The 24,256-nt window shown below is 35.9% G+C and overlaps 1 protein-coding gene across 1 annotated transcript in view; it reads right to left on the bottom strand.

Annotated features, from left to right (window-relative positions):
- The window catches only part of GCSAML (germinal center associated signaling and motility like), a 55,528-nt gene extending 32,274 nt beyond the window's left edge, over nt 1-23,254 (bottom strand). The window contains exons 1-2 of the mRNA XM_046000665.1: nt 23,135-23,254; nt 7,894-7,953 (exon numbers count right to left, since the gene is read on the bottom strand). Coding sequence (XP_045856621.1) covers nt 7,894-7,953; nt 23,135-23,163 — 89 coding nt within the window. The 5' untranslated portion in view covers nt 23,164-23,254. The remainder of the gene's footprint in view (nt 1-7,893; nt 7,954-23,134) is intronic.
- Nucleotides 23,255-24,256: the final 1,002 nt, after the last annotated feature.

Below are 24,256 nucleotides of genomic sequence, written 5' to 3'. Positions count from 1 at the left end.
TAAAACCACATTAAAAGCATCCAATCAATTCTTTCTTTCTTCTTCTTCTTCTTTTTTTTTTTTTTTGGTTAGTTTAAAAGTAGAATTTAGTGATTCATCAGTTTCATAAAACATCCAGTGCTCATTAATTCAAGTGGCCTCCTTAATGCCCATCACTCAATCACCCCATCTCCCCACCACCTCCCCTCCAGCAACCCTCAATTTGTGCCCTATAGTTAAGAGTCTTATTGGTTTGTTTCTCTATTTTTATTTTGTTTTATTTTTACTTCCCTTCATGTATATTCTTCTATTTTGTTTCTTAAGTTCCACATATGAGTGAAATCAAGTAGTATTTGTCTTTCTCTAACAGACTTATTTCACTTAGCATAATACCCTCTAGTTCCCTCCATGTCATTGCAAAGGGCATTTCTAAAAAGCTGGCAGCATGTAATGCATGCTGGAAGTGAACACTAAATGATAGAAAATGAGAATGTAGTATGGTTAGAGAAAGACTAATAAAATGGAAAGAAATCATCATACACACAGTTGTTAATCTTGGAGATGAGAACTACATAAATGAAACAAAAATATTGAAAGGTGTAATAAGATATCTGAAATAAAGACTTCAATCTGAAAATGTATTTTATGGGGGAAAAAACCCTACAAATCACATGGAACCTTGAGATATGTAATAGCTTCTGAACTTCAAGAATAAATAATAAATTCTAAAACATCCATGAAGAAAAAACTTACTGTGAAACTAATTCATCAATGAGCTGAACTTAAGGTAGCCTAGACTTCCCATCTGAAGCTAAGTCCACAAAGTGGTGAGGAAAATAGGATGACAACAAGAATTCTATGACTCACCAAGAAGTGAAAATGTACTGTCAAGGACAGTAGTACCAGGGATTATAAAACCTATGAGTTCTTTATGGAAAAGAACAAATCAGAAGATGACTATAAACTTCATTTGAATGTTAGAATGCAAAGTCATGTTACAAAGAAGTTGGTGAATGAAGAATCTAACTTGCTCAGCCAACTCTGTCATTGGGGATCTGGTCATAAAATCCAAATCTGTCTAAATCCATGCTGTGGATTATCACTATCTACTACTGACTGCCTGTCTTAAACACAGTGAGATAGTTTTGGGAACTGTGGCTAGCTGTAACTTGCAGACTGGAAATATCCCTGGATTGATTTATTCTTTCTCTCTTCCTTTCTTTCCTCCTTTTCTTTATTTTTCTTGCTTGCTTCCTTGTTTTCTTTTCCTGTTGTTGTTGTTATTTACAGAACTATGTTATGGATTTAAGGGTGTATTCCCCCCAGATTAGTGCCTAGTATCTTGGAATGTGACTGTTTTTGGAGACAGGGCCTTTACAGAGGGAATTAAATTAAAATGAGGTTGTTGAGGTGAGCCCTCATCTAATTTGAGTGTTGCCCTTATAAGATGAAATTTGGACACACCAGGCATAGAGTAATATGCAGAGAGAAGACAGGCATATAAGTTTAGGTGAGAGGCCTCATAAGAGATCCACTCTGCCAGCACTTTGATCTTGGACTTAGATCCTCCAGAATTGAAAGAAAATAAATTTCTGTTAAATCCTAGTCTGTGGTACTTTGTTATGGCAATCCAAGGAAACCAATGCAGCCTTATATGTAAAAACTAATTCAGACAATATTATGTTAGTATGTTAATCATCCTTATTCTCTTTGCTTCCTGAAGGGGAGTTGTCTGCCATTCCCCCACCTATCTTGACCCTTCCACCACATTGGTCTTCATACACATTAGAAGATAAAGACTTACAAATTTCCCTCCTTTCATTTCAGAACAAAGATGGACAGGAGATGACATGATAAAGACAAAACCACAAATGCCTGCACTCTTATGAAATGTTATTTAATGAAATATTTAGAATCAATATGAAGCAAAGAAAAGAAAACGAACATTAACTCAAATGAAATAGTAGATTAATTTCTCTCAGACAGTAACAAAAAGTAAGAAAAATAAGGACATAGAATATCTAAAATACATAATCAGTTTTCCCTAATAGATAAATTTCAAATTATGATCCTTAAAAACTTATCATTGGAATTTCCAAAGTCTATGGAACATAATAGACAAATTGCTAGCTTACACCTATTAAATTCTAGTTGCATCCAAGGATGTGCTAATGTCTGAATGTTAACTTTTTAAAATGTTTCCATTACATAAAGTTGCAGTATTTTTAATTGTAAAACTATTCTCCATATGAAGAAACAACAATTTAAAGACTATAAGTAACTTATTTCGAAGTTGATGCACAATATATAAAAAAAACTTCAATAAAATTTACAAGCAGAAATAACATAGATACTGATACTGATAGTAATGCAATAAAATCAGAATTTATTATAAAAAATATTTTTTAAATGTTTGGAATTAAAAACAGTTCAAGTCCAAGAAAACATAAAAAGCAAAGTAACAAAATATTGGACAATAATACTATTTCCTGGGGTGCCTGGGTGGCTCAGTGGGTTAAAGCCTCTGCATTCAACTCAGGTCATGATCCTGGGATCCTGGGATCAAGCCCCGAATCGGCTCTCTGCTTAGCGGGGAGCCTGCTTCCTCCTCCTCTCTCTCTCTCTGCCTGCCTCTCTGCCTGCTTGTGATCTCTATCTGTCAAATAAATAAATAAAATCTTTTTTAAAAAATAATACTATTTCCTTTAACAACACATGGGATGGAGACAGATTGGATTACTACTCACCCAGCAAAAAGAATGAAATATTGCCATTTGCAGCAATGTTTCCAACTACCACCCAGGAGGAAACTGTGCCATTTGGAGTTGTGCAGAATCATCAGAGCAGAAAAAACCTTCAAACTCCCATGAGGTCACCCCAAGTGTAGGCACCCCCTAGGACCACCAACCAGGGACCTGACTATCCTCCAGACACTCACCCTCCACTCAGCCATTGGGGAAGCCTGCCTCAGTGCTGGCAGATCAGAGCTGTCATGTCCCTAGGCCTTAACCCTAACCCTAGGTTGGGTTTTTAAGCTTCCATCCCCAGAGGCCTAGCCTCCAAGCCCTCCAGATTGGGGATCCCTGATTCACAACCCAGGATTCTGGCTGCCACCTAGGAGGAAAACGTGCCATTTGACACTGTGCAGAACCCTCAGAGTGGGAGAAACCTTCATGCCCCCTGACTAGAACTAGAGGATATTAAGGTAAGCAAAATAAGTCAGTCAGAGAAAGACAAATGCCATATGACTTCACTCATATGTGGAATTCAAGAAACAAAATAGAGGAACATAGGGGAAGGGAGGGAAAAAGAATAAGATAAAAACAGAGAGGAAGACAAACTATAAGAAGCTCTTAACTATAGGGAACAAACTGAGGGTTGCTGGAGGGGAGGTGGGTGGGGAAGGATTAATTGGGTGACAGAAATTATGGAGGGCACTTGAACTAATGAGCACTGGGTGTTGTATGAAATTGATGAATCATTAAGTTCTACCTTTGAAACTAACAAAAAGAAAATAAAGTCTTGGTTGTACTTATTGATGCTTTCAATGTTGTTTTTTGTTTGTTTGTTTGTTTTGTTTTTTTTTCCATTTTATTTATTTTTTCAGCGTAACAGTATTCACTGTTTTTGCACAACACCCAGTGCTCCATGCAAAACGTGCCCTCCCCATTACCCACCACCTGTTCCCCCAACCTCCCACCCCTGACCCTTCAAAACCCTCAGGTTGTTTTTCAGAGTCCATAGTCTCTTATGGTTCGCCTCCCCTTCCAATTTTTTTTTTTAATAAACATATAATGTATTAATCTCTGAAGATTCTATCATTCTTTTCCATTGTTTTCATTCTTTATGCTAGCCACTTCCTTTCTTTTTTTATTAAGTATTTTCAACAATAATTATTAAGAGATGATTACATTTATCTGACTTTAATAGATTTTTTCTGCTTTTTTGTATCTTTTTTTTTTAATCCAGTTCATGTTTACAACTTTGTGCTTGGTACTTGAATGGAAGTAGGTGAGATAAAATTTTTAATGTTATAGAGTTACCCTATAACCCAACAATTGCACTCCTAGGTATTTACCCCAAGGATTAAAACGTAGTAATTTGAAGGGGCACATGCACTCCAATGTTTATAGCAGCAAGGTCCACAATAGCCAAAATATGGAAAAAGTCCAGATGTCCATTGACAGATAAATAGATGAAGAAGTAATATATAGTGGAACATTACTTAGCCATAAAAAGAATAAAATCTTATCATTTGCAACAATGTGTATGGAACAAGAATGTAGTATGCTAAGCAAAATAAATCAATTAGAGAAAGACAAATATGTATTAATTTCACTTATATGCAGAATTTAAGAAACAAAACATATGAACATAGGGGAAGGGAAAACAAAATAAGACAAAATCAGACAGAGAGAGAAACCATAAGAGACTCTTAACTATAAGAAACAGACTGAGGGTTGCTGGAGGCGAGGTGAGTGGGAGTATGGGACATTAAATGAGTGGCAGTAATGGACATTAAGGAGGGCACTAGATGTAATGAGCACTGGGTGTTATATGCAACTGACAAATCACTAAACTTTACCTTTGAAACCAATAATACACAATATGTCAATTAAATTGAATTTAAATTAAAAAAATAAAAGAGAAACACTATTGGAGAAAAAGTTATATTATTACATGTCCCCATTTTTAAACAAGAAAAAACTGAAAACACAAAAATTAAGTTTTAATTTAAAGTAATTAGAATAGCAACAATGAAAAAAATCTAAGGACAGCATAAATAAGAACATAATAAATGTAAAAGCAATGATACTGTGACATCCTGGAAAAAAAAGCAAAACAGAAATCAGATCAGTGGTTGCCGGGGGTTGTCAGTGAGGGAAGGGTGAAAAAATATTCCGTATCTTGATGGAGATGGTGGTCACATGACTGTATTTTTTCTAAACCTATGAAATAATTTACCTAAAATGGATGAATTTTACTGTGCTATATGTCTATAAACCTAAATTTTAAAAAGCTAAATAACTTGAAAGAGTTACACAATACACTCACACAATACACTCACACAATAACTTTGGTGAATATGTTTAAAATCATGAATTAATTGATAATATTCTAGTGAAAACGAAATAACCAAAATTGACTCAGGAAGATGAAGCAAAAGTAACTTTATTCAAAGAACATGATCTGATCAAACTAGCCAAAATGAAACTAAATTTAATTCTAGCCCATGTATGTCTTACATAATATTATTGATTGCAATTGACTCAGGTAGTCAGAAGAGTTGAGTTCTTCCTCATCAAATTAACTGGTTAAAGATCTGTGAGTCCCTTTCATAAAATTAGCAGCCACTGGGGGAAAGCAGCATGGAGATTCTTCAAAAAGTTAAAAATAGATTTTTCCTATGATCCAGCAATTTCACTGCTAGGTAGCTAGCCACAGGATACAAAAACATTAATGCAAATGGATAAATGGATCCTGGTTTATAGCAGCGTTATCAACAATAGTCAAACTATGGATGCCCACCAGTTGATGAATGGATAAGGAACTGGTGTATATATATATATATATAGTGGAATATTACTCAGCCACCAAATAGAATGAAATCTTGCCATTTGCAATGTTGTGAATGGAACTGCAGTCAGAGAAAAATGCATATCATTATGATTTCACTCATATGTGGAATTTAAGGAAGAAAACAGTTTTGCCTGGGTAGCTCAGTCAGTTACGTCTCCAACTCTTGATTTTAGCTCAGGTCATGATCTCTGTGTTGTGAGATTGAGTCCTGGGTCAGGCTTTGTGCCGGGAGCCTGCTTCAAATTCTCTCTCTCTCTTTCCCCCTCTACCCCTCCCCCACTGCTCATGCTTTCTCTGTCTAAAACAAATTAAATAAAATAAAAATTGTTTAAAAAGAAGTAAAGGGGCACCTGGGTGGCTCAGTGGGTTAAAGCCTCTGCCTTCAGCTCAGATCATGATCCTGGGGTCCTGGGATCAAGCCCCGCATTGGACTCTTTGCTCAACGGGAAGCCTGCTTCCTCCTCTCTCTCTCTCTCTCTCTCTCTCTCTCTTTCTCTCTCTCTCTCTCTCTCTCTCTCTGCCTACTTGCACTCTCTCTCTCTGTCAAATAAATAAATAAAATCTTTTAAAAAAGTAAAGAAAAAAATAAGTAAAAAAAAAAAAACAAGCAAAGGAGAAAAAGTGAGAGGAACCAATATATAGACTCTTACAGTAGAGAACACACTGATGATCAGCAGAGGAAAAGTGTGAAGGGACATGGGGGAAGTAGTTGATGCGGATTAAGGAGTGCACTTACCATGATGAGTACTGGGTGTACTGAGTGTTTTATGTAAGTGTTGAATCACTAAGTTGTATACCTGAAACTAATATAACATTGTATGTTAACTACACTGAAATTAAAATAAAACTTTAAAAAAATTGTTTAGATGGGGACACCCTGGAGACATTTAATTTCTCATTTAGTTACTGTTTTTAATAAAGACTTAGTTGTATTTGGCAACGTCAACACTTCAGCTCCTTTTAAAGGGAAGAATTGAAGAACATCACTTAGCACAGATCTGATTTTAGACACAAGAAAGCAAAAGCCAAGTTTAAATGACTTTATATTGTACAAAACTGGTTTGTGGCAGCCTGAGAAAAGGACTTTGGTTCAATAACATCACCTCTTCAGCCACACATTGTAAAGAGGAGTTAGTTACAATGATGGCATAGCCACCCCACTGTCTACCTTTTCCTTTCTGCTGAGAAAATGTAAGCAAAATACTTAGGTAATGGCTGATCCCTCCAAACATCATTTCATATCAGCGATAAATATGGACCTTCCCTTCAATCCCTCACCCTTTCACACTTAGAGAGGAAGGACCATCTCAGATAAAAAAAAACAGCTCTTGAGATGCAATGATTAGGAAAGAGGTTGAGTGCAAAGATATGGAAATCCCACAGTCAGCAAGCCCGGCAGAGTTTATCTAAGCTGGGGTAAGATATCAGTGTCCAGATAGCTGTTGTTTTTCCACTCTTTTTTTCTTTTTTTCCCATTGAGTATCTTTTAAGGGTTGGGCAACAGATAGGCAAGTGAAGCTGTGGTCAGAGCCTCAAAGACCACACAGTCTATAAAGGAAGATGAATTATAAAATGCTAAACTAATATAAAGTTTCTAGATCATAGAAAGAAATAGTGGGCAGTGCAGGAAATCCATGGAGTGTGAAAGCAATGTTTTCATATTGTGTACTCAGGTATATTTGCTGGAGGAGACTGTGAGAGTCAGGATTTCTGGGAAGAGATGCTATGAAGCACAAGCATGGAGAATAAATATCATGAGTGCTAAAGGAGCAGTGTGCACTAGGACACGGGGTTCAGGCTGAGCTTAGTGGCTTCAAGAACATGAAACGACAGCAGAATTCCTGGAAAATGGTGGGTGAGGGTGGAGGGTGTGGAATAAAATCAGAGAAATATGCAAGGGTCAACACTTTCAGGATTGTAGTCCCCAGGGAAGTTTGGATTTTTTTCTGGGTGCATTGGAGAACAATTGAAGGGTCTCAAGTGAAAGACATGATGAGATTTATATTTTCCAAGGATTATGCTGTGAGGAATAAATTGGATGCTTGGCCATTGTAAACAGCCAACCTAAGGTAAGCATCCTTTATTTCACTTATAGGTTTGTACATGTTTTTATATAAACATGAAGCAATGAAACATGTGCACTAATAGCCTATTTCTTCTGTTTAGAACTTCCAACTAACCTTCTCCCAAGTCTTAGAGGTAATCTCCAAAGAATTCTGTGATTTTACTTTTATGAAGTCTAAAGTAAGATGTTAGCTCTTATGAAAGATTCTCAGTCCCTTGTGAGACAGAGGTAATCTCAGAGAAAAACGCTATGATACACTGTATGCTTACCGTTTTCTTTCTACATCTTGGTTTACTTTCTTGTGCTTCTTTTGGTTGTTTCTCAGGCAACTGGATGGAAAAAGAAAAGAGAGTCTTATTTCCTTCACATGTTTTTACCCCCTTTTCTTGCTTTCCTTACCATTAAAGCAAAGCCTGCTTTTACTTTTTGCCAAACTTCTCTGTCCTTTAGAGCTGGCAGGCAGTCACAAATATAGAAGCAGTTCAGAAATTAACCATAGAGACCAGGCTCACAATGGTTTGGAATGCCTATACTCTGACCTCTCCAGAAGAGGTGGGAGGGGTCAAAAATAGAGAAAGATCTTAACAACAAGAAGGTATGGCTTCTCCAGTGAGCCCAGAGGAGACCAGGAGCTCCCATGCATCCATTCCCATGGAATACTTGTCCCATCATCTTTGGACCTCTGTGCCAGAGCAAGATTGTCCAAACCCTGCTGTTTGACCATCCATGCACATATTGAACACTATAACCCACACCTACATTCAGAGAAGTTTGTTGTGCATATTACTCTTGGTATTGTCCCCACAATTATTATCTTCCTTATAAGAATCAAGCAAGCACTGAGTGATGGAATTGAGTCTAGAGAAATCAGGGGCTTTCAAGATTATACAATAGTGAGCTGCAGACCCAAGTGCATGATTGCATTAATCAAATTTGTCACTACACTTGTTATTCAAACAGTAATTTTTTGAGTGCTATTTTTCTTCTATTATTGTATTCCCAACACTTGTCTATTCTCCTGCTTCTATGTAGGACTGCATGCAAAATATCCTGACTATGAGCCTCACTTTTTCTCACCATCAATATTTGGAGAAGACATTTCCTCAGTGTTGGTGTTTAAAAGTTCAAGAACACAGTTAGATATTGACATATTGGGCCAGGAAGGAAAGAAAATAATTTGCTAAATACAAAGTAAATCAAATTTGAGGAGGAGGGACCCTTTTTGGAGATGAGTTCAGATGCAGAGATTTCTGCATATTCACAATCAAGCAAAATTTAATTTCAGTGACCCATGTGTTCTCTTCTGGTTCCCTAGTGTCCAGTTTTCTCAGTATTCCATTTTTCTAAATTGGTCAATGAAAACAGAATATGCTAAAATAATTCGCCTTGAAGTTATTGATTCACTAACTTCCCCTTCAAAGGGATGTTTGTATTTTAAAGTTAAAAGCAGGAACATATGGGGCACCTGGGTGGCTCAGTGGGTTAAGCCTCTGCCTTCAGCTCAGGTCATGATCTCAGAGTCCTGGAATTGAGCCCCACATCTGGCTCTCTGCTCAGCGGGGAGCCTGCTCCCCACCCCCAGCTGCCTCTCTGCCTACTTGTGATCTCTCTCTGTCAAATAAATAAATAAAATCTTTAAAAAAAAGGAGGAACATAAAATCCTTATCATTAGCAGGAACCTAGCAGGAATTAGCAGGAATTCCCTGTCATTATTACTGAACATAAATGGACACTAAATTCTGCTGTACACAGAGTACTTTTTTTATCAGGAAGAACTCAAATAATATCAGGTCATAGGTGATGTACAAATATTTGTTGGCTGAGTAAATGTATCATCTTATATTCTATCATTAAGACAATAGACATTAAATGAATCTTAAAAATGTGTTTTGGTCAAGGTGTTAAGATCATGGGTGATTTTTCCAAATTTCCTCTTTTTTTAAAAAAATTTTTTTTTAATTTTAATTTAAAAAAAATTCTTTTTTTTAACTTCCCAAGTATTTGGAATTAACTTAAGACATTAAAAATTCATAAAGGAAATCTAAATACCAAAAAATCAACAGTTTACATTCTATCTCGTAATCAAGTAATAAAACTGAAAATTAACAATGAAATACCTAAAAATGCACATATGTCTAGACATTAAGTAATATAATAAGTAAACCTTATTTTAAAGAAAGGAACATAAATCAAATATCCTAAAACACTAATAAAATGATAGTGAAAGCCACAGAAGATAATTTCCAAGATATACATAAAGGGAAATGTGAAGAAAATGAGTTGTTTTCATAAGAAAACACAAATGATTGACAATGACAAAGTAAGCAGTTATCTCTACTTGGGGGAGAAAAAGGAAACAAAGAAAGTTATGGGCAGAAATGAATGTGAGAACCAAATATTAGAAAAGAGTGATATTGGCAAGATGGGCAAAATTGGCAGGAACATTCAAGTAAAAAGAAAAAGGGAACAAATCTAGCATCAAAACAAATTTCAGAGTAAGTATTACAGAGATTAAAAATAAAACGCCAAGTACTATGAAGAGTTATATAATAAACCTGATGACTTAAAATCTGATAAAAACAAAATGCAAAAGTTGTCACTTGAATATTATCCATACCTCAAAATATTCTAGCCAACATGTTTCCATATAAAGTCTTACCAAACTTCATTGACAAATATATCCTCTTATGAAAGGTGTTTCAGAAATAGAAAAACAGAAATGATGTCAAATCCACTTAATGAAATTAGAAGACTCTTCGGTCCAAAATTAAATAAGTGGGAGAAAAGAATTACAAGTTCAATTTACTCATGAAAATAGACACAGTAATCCTCAATATGAATTAACTAATTCCAGAAGTTCAGTTAAAAATAACACGCACACGCAACTGAGTGAGTTTTATCCCTGAAATTAAAAGATAGGTCATCAACAACAACAACAACAAAAAACCCATTGCCATGATTTGCCACCTTAGAGGTCTAAGAGAAAAATTACAAGGTTATATTAATAGTTTCCCAAAAAAATGTATTTGATGGTATCTAGTCCCATTAACAATAAAAATTAAACAATAAAACTTATTATAAGATGAAATTTCCTTATTGTGATAAGATCAATATACCAAAAACATACAGAAAACTTAATTGAAAAATTCAGAAAAAAAAATCTAAGATTATTTACAAGGAGACCCAAAAAATATTGATAGCTTAAACATAATAATGACATAAAACAAGAAAAAAAGTATTAGTTGTAAGACCAATAAGGAGAGAAAAAATTTTATAGAAAATATATTAACTATGTAGAAAGTCCAATAAATTAACAAAGTATTAAAAGAAATGAGGTCAACAAGGGTGGTAGATACACAATAATCTTACAAAATTTAGTAACATTTCAACAATAGCAGTCTAGAAAATAAAACACTTCATAGAGGGGCGCCTGGGTGGTTCAGTGGGTTAAGCCTCTGCCTTTAGCTCAGGTCATGATGGGGTTGAGCCCCGCATGGGGCTCTCTGCTCAGCAGAGAGCCTACTTCCTCCTGTCTCTCTACCTGCCTCTGCCTACTTGTGATCTCTCTCTCTGTGTGTCAAATGAATGAATAAAAAAAAAATCTTAAAAAAAAAAAACACTTCATAGACTGACTGTTGTAAGTGACTTCTAGGAATCAACCTAATAATGCAAGACAAAAATTATCACCCTACTAAAATACATGGGGGGAGACTTGAATAAATGCCATTAAATAAGGAAAACCCCTACTTCATGCTATATTTAATGGGGGAATAAAAATCTAAATAAGAAAGTCAGTCAGAAAAAATTTGGAGAAATATCTTTGTCACATAACATTAGAAGAAAATATAGGACCCTTCACAAGAGGATGGAGACCCAAAAAAGTGACCAGAGCAGAAAACTTTCATACCTTTTAGACAAAGAAACAATAAATTTGTGAAGAATGGACAAGGCAGAGGGGTTTGCACTAGTGGTGGTAAATGGTGAATTAACAAGTTTTGTTTATACAGCCCTCTCAACCCTAAATTCCCTATCTCTGGTAATGAGGATGTCTCCTCTCCTCCTGGTACAGGAAGAATCCCCTTTATGTGGGAGATTTATCATATGTTTTCAGGGTGAGTGATGAGGGGCTAGGGAGATAGAGTGACCTTTCTGCTTCCGCCATTTTCTCAAACTCCTTTGGTGTAAGACATTCAGTGCAACAAGGCACCATATTTTGGGGTAGTGGATCCTGAAATCCATCAATGGATATATGGAGAGAAGAATTTATGCATTCTACATGCAATGTGTATACAAGCTATAGGTTTCTAGAAGAAGGAACACTCCCCATTATTCATTTAGTGTTGAATCCCACAGATGAGCAGGAGTTAGAATGCTGCATTGCATCCCCTCAATCCCCTTTGAGAACAACTAGAAGGTCCTGGACACAGCATGGGCTCACTTTTAACATGGAAAGGAGTCCTATAGAAGACCTCCTTAAGTTAACAGAGAAGGCCAGTGATTTTTGGAGTCTTGCTTGGTTCATGTCTAGTGATTTAAATTACTTTTTCTTACTGTGAAACTACAATCTTTTAACCTAAATTTCAAAACTTGTAAATATTGGAATAACAGTGTCTCCTTTATAGTATCATTAGGAGGATTAAGGCCAACTACAAAACATGCTTGGCACCCTTCAATAGATTCATACATGTCATTTCCCTTCCCCATTAATTCTACTGGACTGGAATGACTAAGAATGAAATCTGGAGAATCTTTGGTACAAGTCTTGTGACTCTTTTATTGCTTGGCTGACCTCACAGGGGTACTAGGTTAATGGTTAGGTCTGGAGACAGTGAAATATTTTATCATAGTAAAGGAAAGTGACTTGTGATGTAGAGTGAGTGTCTATTTCTTATCAGTTCTGTTTCTTCCATCTGGTATACTTGTTGAGGAGATATCTGATGGCCGAGGAGGAAACTGGGAATTTCCCAACTCAGTATCACCTCACATAAAACCCATTCCTGCTTTCCCTGCTTCTGTGTCTCATCTATCTCCATATAAGTACAATATATTCCAAGATTCTCTAATGATGGAAAGCTCTCTGGGAGATACCAGGGGTAACATTAAATTTCATTTGGGGAAATAATCTTAGCCTTCTCTTATAGCACATTTGTGATCCAAATGACAAACATCAAGATGAATCATTGGAAATGTGTTTACTTTTACCGAACCTTTTTTTAAAATTAATATATAATGTATTATTTGTTTCAGGGTACAGATCTGTGAATCATCAGCCTTACACAATTCACAGCACTCACCACAGCACATACCCTCCTCAGGGTCCATCACCCAGCCACCCTATTCCTGTGCCCACCCATCCCCCAGCAGCCCTCAGTTTGTTTCCTGAGGTTAAGAGTCTCTTATGGCTGTCTCCATCCCCAGTCCCATCTTGTTTCATTTTCCCCTCCCTTCCCCCCATGACCCCCCACATTCCCTCTCAAATTCCTCATATCAGAGAGATCATATGGTAATTGTCATTCTCTAATTGACTTATTTTGCTTAGCATGATACCCTCTATTTCCACCCATGTCATTGCAAATGGCAAGATTTCATTTCTTTTGATGGCTGCATAGTATTCCATTATAGATATGTGTGTATATGAAAATATGGTATACACACACATATGTATGTATGTGTGTGTGTGTGTGTGTGTGTGTGTGTATATATATACCACATCTTCGTTATCCATTCATCTGTTGATCGACATCTAGGTTCTTTCCCTAGTTTGGCTATTGTTGAGCTTTTTTTTTTTCCCATTTTGGTTGTTCCTGCCACATCTCAGCTCTTTACAATCTATTGCTTGTTATTTTTTAAGTTTGTTAATTTGTCCATTTTTGTCTGCCATCCCATCTAATGCACAGAGGACAGACATTTCTCTCTAAAATATGAGCCACATTACATATTTCTCCAATTCACAAATACCCACTGAATCACAATCTTTTGGGCCTTTGAAGACTGCATCATCAACCTCATTTCCATCTCCTTTTTTCCTATTGGCTATATTCTTTCTTTTTTTTTTTAAGATTTTATTTATTTATTTGAAAGACAGAAATCACAAGTAGGCAGAGAGGCAGGCAGAGATAGAGGAGGAAGCAGGCTCCCTGCTGAGCAGAGAGCCTGATGCGGGGCTCAATCCCAGGACACTGGGATAATGACCTGAGCCGAAGGCAGAGGCTTTAACCCACTGAGCCACCCAGGCGAGCAGGCTCCCTGCTGAGCAGAGAGCCTGATGCGGGGCTCGATCCCAGGACACTGGGATCATGACCTGAGCCGAAGGCAGAGGCTTTAACCCACTGAGCCACCCAGGCGCCCCCTATTGGCTATATTCTTGAACAATATGCTTGGAGCAAGCAGATATTTCAAACTCTCTTACATTTTCACAATTGTACCTTCAGTTTGGAAAGTCTTTTCTGAATTTCATTGGTTTGTTAAACATTTGCAGCACAATCCATACAGCAATTCCTCAAACATGACCTTCCTTTAAGCCATTCTGGATCAGAATTGCACTCATTTATTTCCTCTTGTTTATACCATATTCTTTACACTTCTACCTAAAATACATTAACTTCCTTATTTTTTTTCCCTTCAAAGATTTTATTTGTTTATTTATTTGAGAGAAGAGAAATAGAGAAAGCATGGCAAAGGGCAGAAGGAGAGGGAGAGGAAGAGGGAAAGAATCCCAAGTAGACTCTGTTCTGAGCATGGAGCCCAACCCTGGACTCAATCTTGGGACCCTAAGATCAGGACCTGAGCCAAAGAAACCAAGAGTTGGACACTTACCTGACTGAGCCAACCAGGCATCCTATGCCTTGCTCTTTAATCTTACTACATCTTTCAAAGAAGAGAAGTTTCAAATTTTGCTCATCTCAATTATCTATTTTTTATGGGTGATGGGTATTAACATATTAACTTCTGCCCTATTTGAAAAAGAGGCTATTGTGGTACAGTGGAAATGAAACATGACATCAGAAATTTTTACCCCATACTCGGTTTATAGTATATTACATATTATGTTAAGTCATCATGCCATAAACTCTGATAAAAAAGGGAAGACAGAAATTACACTGTAACTTCATCAGTTAATAGAAAAAAGACTTTGATAAGTTTTTATCTTCTCTTAACTATGTAATTTTTCTTAAGCTACAGCACAGTGATTAAGGGCAGTGTTTCTTGAAGGGTTTATTATTATTATTATTATTTTATTTTTATTTTATTATTTTTTATTTATTTATTTATTTTTATTTGCTTATTTTTTAAATCAACATTCACTGAAGTCTCTTCTCAGTTTAATTTTTCCTTAATGCCAAGAGTGATAATATAGGCTTTCCAAAATTATTGATTAACCATAATAAGAGGAAAACATTGTCCATAAAAATGCATGCTTGAATTCCACTCTTTTTTTTTTCAAAGATTTTTATTTATTTATTTGACAGACAGAGATCACAAGTAGGCAGAAAGTCAGGCAGAGAGAGAGGAAGGGAGGCAGTCTCCCCCCTGTGCAGAGAGCCTGATGCGCGTCTCGATCTCTACCCAGAGATCCCTGGACCCTGGGATCATGATCTGAGCCGAAGGCAGAGGCTTTAATCCACTGAGCCATGCAGGCGCCCCTGAATTCAACTCTTTACGCAAAATTATGTTGTTTTCCCTCCATCTCCAAGGAACACATACAAATAGATGGTCAACAGGTACATTAAAACATACTCAACAATTGAGGGAAATGCACATTGAAACCACAATGAGTTATTATTTCACACCTTTTAGGAGGGCTGCCATGCAAAAATTTAAAAAATAAAAAAATAATTAAAACAATTTAAAAATAACATAATAAATAATATAATAATAAATAATAAATAATTTTAAAATGGATGTTGGCAATGGAAGAAGGAATTAAAATTCTTGTGCACTGTTGGTAGAAATGCAAATGGTACAGGTACTATGGAAAACGTCATGAAACCTCCTCAAAAATTAAAAATAGAATAACCATATGAACTAGCAATCCTGCTCCTAAGTAGATATCCAAAGGATCAAGATCAAGATCTTAAAGACCTATCCACATGCCCATGTTCACTATAGCATGATTTACTAATAGCCAAGATGTGGAAACAACCCAAATGTCTTTCCAGAGTTAAATGGATAAAGAAAATATTGCATAGACATATGGTGGAATGTCAGTCAACCATAAAAAAAGGAAATACTATCATTTGCAACTATGTGAGTGAACCTTATGGATATTATGCTTAAATGAGATAATCCAATAACTGGGGAAACACTGAATTACCTCACTTATATGTGAAATTGAATATAATCAAACTCTTAGAAGCAGAAAATGGAGTGGTAGCTACCAGGGACTAGGGAGCTGTTGTGCAATGTATACAAAGGTTTTTATGTTGCATGAATAGATTCCAAAGATCTGCTATATATCATAGTGGCTATAATTTAGAATACTGTGCACTTCAAAATATTTTAAAAGGATAGATTTCATGTTGAGTGTTCTTAACACACACACACACACACAAGGAAATTGAAAGTAATGGATATATTTAGTAACTTTATTGTTGTGATTATATCACAGGAGTTCACATATGTCTAAACTTAACAAATGTATACTTTAACTATGAGTAACTTTTTGTCTGTCAATTATATCTTAATAAAACTTAGAGGGAAAACAACAACAACAACAAAACAAGATAACCAGCTGTGGGTTGTGGAGTGGCCAAGTAGTGAACCAACTCATTTCATTAACCTCATGTACTCTTGTCCTTTTTGTCCCACTACACTCCATGCTCAGACACTTCTCAGGGTCTTTACATATAATCTTTTGTCTGGAAGTAATTCCACAGATATTTGCCTAACCTGCTCACTCTTAATTGTACAGGTCTTTCCTCAGAAGTCAGGTCTCCATAATATCACACCCTTCCTTCTGCTTTATTTTGTAGTACTTATGATCAACTGAATTACATGATTTACATAACTTTTTGCAACTCCTTCATCCTGCTAGAATAAGTTCCATGAGGTGGAATTTTTCCATCTTGTTCTCAATCATATCTACAGTGCATTGAATGAGGTTCCTTGAGAACCACATAATTCCTATGAGTGGTTCATTGAAACAAAATATATAGTTCAAGGGCTCTCTGCTGGGCAGGGAGCCTGCTTCCTCCTCTCTCTCTCTGCCTGCCTCTCTGCCTACTTGTGCTCTCTCTCTGTCAAATAAATAAATAAAATTATATATATATGTATATATATATATATATATTTCAAGAACCTGAAAACAAGCTCAACTTCAGAGCACTATAAGTAGTTAAATAACAGCTAATACTGATTAATCACCTACCATGTTTTGCTAACATAAATACATTGTTTCATTTTAGCTTCACAAAACCAAGGATCTGGAAATATTCATATCCTTACTTAGGGCATGGGAATATGGAATCAGAGAAACCAAGAAATGTATCCAATACTACAGGAAAAGCAGGCTGAGACTTCCCAGGTGAGCTTTTAATGGAAACTATCCATTTCCCTTTTATCTAATTGTATGATCTCCAAGCAATGCTGCTATCCTGCCTTCCAAAGTTCACCAATAGTTTACTCAAAGAATAAAAGCGCACTAATTCAAAGGGATACATATCCCCCTATGCTTATTGCAGCACTATTTACAATAATCAAACTATGAAAGCAGCCCAGTACTCATCAACTAATGAATGGATAAAGAAGATGTGGTATATATGTACAATGGAATGTTACTCAGCCATAAAAAAGAGTGAATTCTTGCCATTTACAACAACATGAATGGAGCTAAAGAATATAATGCTAAGCAAAATAAGTCAGAGAAAAAAAATAACATATGATTTCACTCATATGTGGAATTTAAGAAACAAAACAAACGAGTAAAGGTAAAAAAAAAAAAAGAGAGAGAGAGACAAATCAAGAAACAGATTCTTAGTTGATGTTCTTAATAAGAGAACAAACTGATGGTTACCAGAGGGTAAGTGGGTGAGGGGATGGGTTAAACAGGTGATGAGGATTACGGAAAGAACTTGTCATGAGCAAAGGGTGATGTATGGGAATGTTGAATTACAATATTTTACACATGAAACTAATATAACACTGTATGTTAACTAACTGAAACTAACATAAAAACTTTAAAAAAAAGAATCCAAATAATATCAGTATATTCCAGTTAACTAATAGCTGCCTAAAGTCCTTTTAAACTCTAGGATTCTTTTCCCCTCTTGTTTATTTTCTTGGAATTTTTCTGTTGAAGAAATGTTCTGGCTTTCACTGGTTGCATTTATATGCTATTGTTTCAAATATGGTTCAAATAAAAATTTCAAACTGTTTCAAATATTCTTGTAAGTTGTGATTGATTCTATCTAGATACTTGATCAAGTTCAGTGTTGATATTGGGGGAGAAGAATATTCCATAGGTGTTTGTGGACTTACCTCAAAAGACACATTAATTTTCCCCTACTTTATCAAGATATAACTGACAAATAAAATAGTTTTGTAATATAAAAAAATTACTGGGGACCAATCAAATAATGATAATAAGAATAAGGTTCACCAAAGAAAAGAGTGCTTTGTAAGAAATTATTCATATTTTACTTACTGGGAATAAAATATCTCTATCACCCATCAATAAATATATCCAACTATGCAACTCACATTTATTTATTTACTTACTTACTTATTGATTGATTCTACAATCATAGTACATGAGAGTAATAACAACAACCATGTCATATAATAGTTGTGGAAAAATAATGAGATAATCTTATGAAATTCTTAACATTATGTGTTCAGAGAGAAAGCCTGAAATAATCATCACTTGTTATTATCAATGCAAGTTGAATATTGTGTTCAAGCCTATGAATTATTTGAGTGCCACTGAATTTGATTGCTGTAAAGTGTGTGGAAAGTGCTGGACACTGGAGGTCTCATTCACAGATACCCACAGTGAGATCTCCTGAGTCAATGTCCTCCTTTTTCCTCTTTGTGTCTGTATAGTTTTTTTTTTTTTAATTATTTGACAGTGATCACAGGTAGGCAGAGAGGCAGGCAGAGAGAGAGAGGGTGAGGCAGGTCCCCTGCTGAGCAGAGAGCTTGATGTGGGGCTCGACCCCAGGACCCTGAGATCATGACCTGAGCTGAAGGCAGAGGCTTAACCCACTGAGCCACCCAGGCGCCCCCGTGTCTGTATAGTTTTTAAAATAGAACTGAAACTGATATCATACTGTATGTTAACTAATAAAATTTAATTTAAACAAATTAAATTTAAATAAATAAAATATTTTATTTATTTTAAATGTATTTAAATAATATTTAAATTTAAAACTTAAATAAAAACTTAAAAAACAAACAAAACTAAAACCCACCAAATGGACTTCTCCAGAAAGTCAGGCCTAGAATTCTAAGCAGAGAGCAATGGCTAAAGAGCAGAATGAGAAGGGGGTCTTTGCAAGTGAAATGTGACCAAACCAAAACATTTCCATCTCTCTGAGTCTAAATGGCTTCACTACAACATGGTTGAATTGAAGCAACATCTTCTTACTGCTTTAATATTTATAAAGTAAAAGTCTATGACTGTTTCCAAAGACTGTCATCTCTATCAGAATATGATCCGAAGGGGCACGTGTACCTGAATGTTTATAGCAGCAATGTCTACAATACCCAAACTATGGAAAGAACCTAGATGTCCATCAACAGATGAATGGATAAAGAAGATCTGGTATATATACACAATGGAATACTATGCAGCCATCAAAAGAAATGAAATCTTGCCATTTGCAATGACGTGGATAGAACTAGAGGGTATCATGCTTAGTGAAATAAGTCAATCAGAGAAAGACAACTATCATATGATCTCCTTGATATGAGGACATGGAGATGCAACATGGGGGGTTAGGGGGATAGGAGAAGAATAAATGAAACAAGATGGGATTGGGAGGGAGACAAACCATAAATGACTCTTAATCTCACAAAACAAACTGGGGGTTGCTGGGGGGAGGTGGGGTTGGGAGAGGGGGAGGGGGTTATGGACATTGGGGAGGGTATGTGCTATCATGAGTACTGTGAAGTGTGTAAACCTGGCGATTCACAGACCTGTACCCCTTGGGATAAAAATACATTATATGTTTATAAAAAAAAAAATTGGAAGGGGAGGCGAACCATAAGAGACTATGGACTCTGAAAAACAACCTGAGGGTTTTGAAGGGGTGGGGGTGGGAGGTTGGGGGAACCAGGTGGTGGGTAATTGGGAGGGCACATATTGCATGGAGCACTGGGTGTGGTGCAAAAACAATGAATACTGTTATGCTGAAAAAAATAAATTAATTAAAAAAAAGAATATGGTAGCAGATGTATGTCAGAAAACTTGACTTAATCAATTCAAAAAGGGATGTAATTAAAAATGGAAAGTTCCTTTAAGTCTCAGTACTACAAAACAGATCATTTAGACCTCTACTTCCCTCAAATAAGAACTACATATGCTTTTTTGTAATAGCAAAAAAAAAATTTATAGAGAATTCTTTCCATAGAGCATAAGCACAAGTTTCAGGGATGCTCAAGTTTTAAAGGTACTGTCATTGTAATCAAAGGATCCATAATCTAAAAGACTTTTATATAAGTAATCATGACACTAGGTAGAATATGGCTAGTGTCATAAATGCATATAAACCATTTATAACTCATAAAAATGTGAAAGAATAATTTCTGGCAAAGATTGGAAAGATGTCACATTAGGCCAGAGCATTGCAGAATGAATATTTTGACAAGTAAAAATGGTTGGAAAAGTACTCAGGAGTAAGAGCTTTGATAGTCAGTGCACACAGGCTTGGAATCAAAAGATGAACCAGTGGTCAAATTGATAAGGGTATAAAGTCCATGCAACATATTTACCATAGAAAGGGCAAAAAATATATATTTAACCAAATTAATTTTACTTTATTTAAATCCCTGCTTCATGTTAAGTTCTAGGGAGACATAGGGACTGCAAAAATATATTCAAGACAACAGTTATCCTTGGGAGATTCTCTACTAAACTGAAATAGTTGATCAGAGGCTCATTGCTAAGGTAATGCCCCAAGTGAAAAGAGAACAAGAAGGAGGGAGTTATTGTTATCACTATTATTATTTTATTTTATTTCATTTGTCAGGGAGTTATTAAAACAGAATGTATAAGACCTTAAATTCCAAAATAACTAGTCTACACTTTACATGTTAAGAAGTGGGAAATGGATGTACCCTGAAACACAAGAGTAATGTGAATAGAGCTCTGTCATGAGCAGAGGAATCTAGTTGTGTTAAAGAACATAAATGAATAGCGAAAATGTATACTGAAAGGTGTTCAACATCACTAATCATCAGGGAAATGCACATCAAAACCACAATGAAGTATCACCTGGTGCCTGTCAGATGGCTATCATCAAGAAGAGAAGTGGTATGAAGTGTTGGCAATGATGTAAAGAAAAGGGAAACATTTTACTATTGGCAGAAATATAAATTGATTTAGCCACCATGGAAAACAATTTTTAAATTAAAAATGGAACTACCATATGATCCAACAATCCCACTTCTGGATATACAGCCAAAGGAAATGAATACAAGATATCAAAGAGATATCTGCACTACCATGTTTATTGCAAAATTATTCACAATAGCCAAGATATGGAAACAATCTAAGGGTCTGTCAATGGATGAATGAATAAAGAAGATGTTGCCAATAGATGATAGATAGATAGAGCAGATAGATGATAGATTGATAGATAGATAATAGAAAGATAGATATAGATGATGGATAGAATATGTCCATATATACTATTCAGCCACAAGAAAAAAGAAACTCTGCCATTTATGACAACATGGCATGGCATGAACTTGAGAGCATTATGCTAAGTGAAATAAGTCAGACAGAGAAAGACAACTATCACTTCTATGTGGAATTTTAAAAAGGTTAACTCTTAGGAACTGAGAGTAGAATGGTGGTTATCAGGGCAGGAGGTGGAGAAATTACGGAGATATTGTTTAAGGGTACAAACTTGCAACTACTAGATAGATAAGTCTTGGAGATCTAATGCAAAAAATAGTGATTATAATCAACAACACTGTATTGTAAATTTCAAATTTGCTGAGGAACTAGATCTTAATTATTCCAATCACAAAAAAGAAGTGATAATTTATGTGATGTGATAGATGTGTTTGGCTAATACTATGTTAGTAATCATATTGCAATATATAAATATATCAAATCAATAAGCTGTGCACTTTAAACATATACTGTTATATGTCAATTACATCTTGCTTTTAAAAATTCTTAATCTCACAAAACAAACTGAGGGTTGATGGGGGAAGGGGGGGTTGGGTGAGGGGGAGGGGGGTTATGGACATTGGGGAGGGTATGTGCTGTGGTGAGTGCTGTGGAGTGTGTAAACCTTGCGATTCACAGACCTGTACCCCTGGGGATAAAAATACATTATATGTTTATAAAAAAAAGAAATAAATAAAATTTTTAAAAAAATATTGTCTTATTATATAACAATATAATAAGATTGGAAGGAGTTAAGGTAAGTAGGTGGAAGAGTGGGGTGCTATAAAAACAGTCCTTTAAGATTAAGCAAGCTGTAAGAAGAATAATGTCTGTTATCCATATCTATTCTACAACTTCAAAAGCATTCAAGGTGCACCTGAGTGGCTCAGTCAGTTAAGTGTCTTCCTTTGGCTCAGGTCATGATCTTCCTGGGATCAAGCCCTAAATTGGACTTCCTGCTCAGGAGGGAGCCGGCTTCTCCCTCTCTCTCTGCCTGCCACTTCTCCTGCTTGTGCACCCTCTCTCTCTCTCTCTGTGTCAAATACATAAATAGATAAATAAATACATAAGATATTTTTTAAAAAGTATTAGAAGGTGAAGAAGGCTAAAAATCACCAAGAGAAGGCACTAGTTAATTCAAAAGCATTTGAGTATATTATTTTGCATCCATAATTTTCAAGAACCTGATTGTTTGTTCTCACCCAGACCCCATGAAGTTGAAGAATGGGAAGATAAACTGTATACCCAGATGAGGATAAAAAGGTATAGAAAAATTCAAGTGACTACAGACTAGGGTTTCTAAAAAATGCAAAATGCACAGTTAAATTTGAATTTCATTTAAACAGCAATTTTTTTAGCATAAGTATGACAGCGCAATAATGTTCCAATATTGCATAAGGCATATTTACACTTAAAAAATTGTTTATCTGAAATTAAAATCTAACTTGAAAACCTGTGTTTTTATTTTCTAAAACTGGCAACCTACCCTGGTTCCAAAGAAGGTAAAAGGGCTGAGTAAACTGAGATGCTGATGGTACACTGTGTGTTCTTAAAAATGCTGTCATCAGGTTCAAACCTCCTAAAGCATCACTGTGTCACTGTTCCAAATGCATACACCCAGTCTATCTCTCCTTGTTTTTCCAAAAAGGACCCCTGCCCAGCTTCAGACTCACCTGAATTCTCTCAGGAGATAATTCCCCATTCTCTCACTGTGACTCTGCTTTTCAGCTCCTGAGTTTCACTCCACTTTTGGCAATGATGGGCACAATATGAGACAGGATGTTGCATCTGACCACTGGCTTGTGCTCCTACCAACATGAGCTACCAATGGATGGGCATGGTAGAGAAGGTAGGAAACATTCTGAAGGGGAGGGGAAAAGAAAGGCACATGGGGAAAAAAAAAAGAGAGAGAGAGAGAGAGAGAATAAATCTAGCACTCTGGGTTCACTTCACTTTCAAGGAAACTCCAGGATTGGAGAATCAGAAGAGACAGGGACTTTCTGATTCTTCATAAATCTTTGATCTCCAGAATACCAATATTTTGTCTTTTCCCAAACACACAAAAAGAAATCCTCTTGTAGAGAAACTTTAAAAAAAAGTTAGAAATAAAATATGTTTTTCCCCAGGTTATAAACATTAAATCAAGTGTAAATGTCTCTCCTAAAACGTCTGATATTTCAAAAAATAATAATATAATGGGAAAGAAAGAGAAAAAGAGTATGAAAATAGAAGAGTATTGATGTTATACAAGCTAGGTAAAGAACTAATTGTTCTTCCTGTTGTTGTTCCAAGGCTACCATTGCAATGGGGAAGGAGATAGGGCCTGACAGACCCATCTCCACCATCTGGTCCTCCACTTCCTCCTTTACACTACCCACCAGACCCACAGAAGGCAAGGTGGCCTCAGTGATAATTTCATGCAGGCGATTAGCTGACTGCTGACCCTGAGTTGTTGCTGTTAGGAGAATGAAAGAGTTTATTCATATTGTCTCTCACCCAATGGAGTGCAGAACAGATTAAAACTTCTTCACTTTTCATCCAACATGAAATTGATTTGATGAAGTCAGAAATTATATGCTTATCTATCCCATTGTTTTGTTTTGTTCTGTTTTTAAACCAAATGGAGATACCAAGCCTGAGGAAGTTTGTTAGTGCTCAGGGGTTTCAAATGCTTTGCAGTCATTTCTGAAATTTGTATTACTATTTTATGTTTAATCATAGTATGGGAAAAATATTTGAAGCAGGAGTGTCACAAAACCATGCGGGGTTTATGATTAATCTAATTCATATTTGAG

This window comes from Meles meles, chromosome 3 (genome assembly GCF_922984935.1).
Source record: "Meles meles chromosome 3, mMelMel3.1 paternal haplotype, whole genome shotgun sequence".
Classification (NCBI taxonomy): Eukaryota; Metazoa; Chordata; class Mammalia; order Carnivora; family Mustelidae; genus Meles; species Meles meles.
The sequence above is the reverse complement of the archived record's forward strand: the minus strand, read 5'-3'. Positions and strand labels throughout refer to the sequence as shown.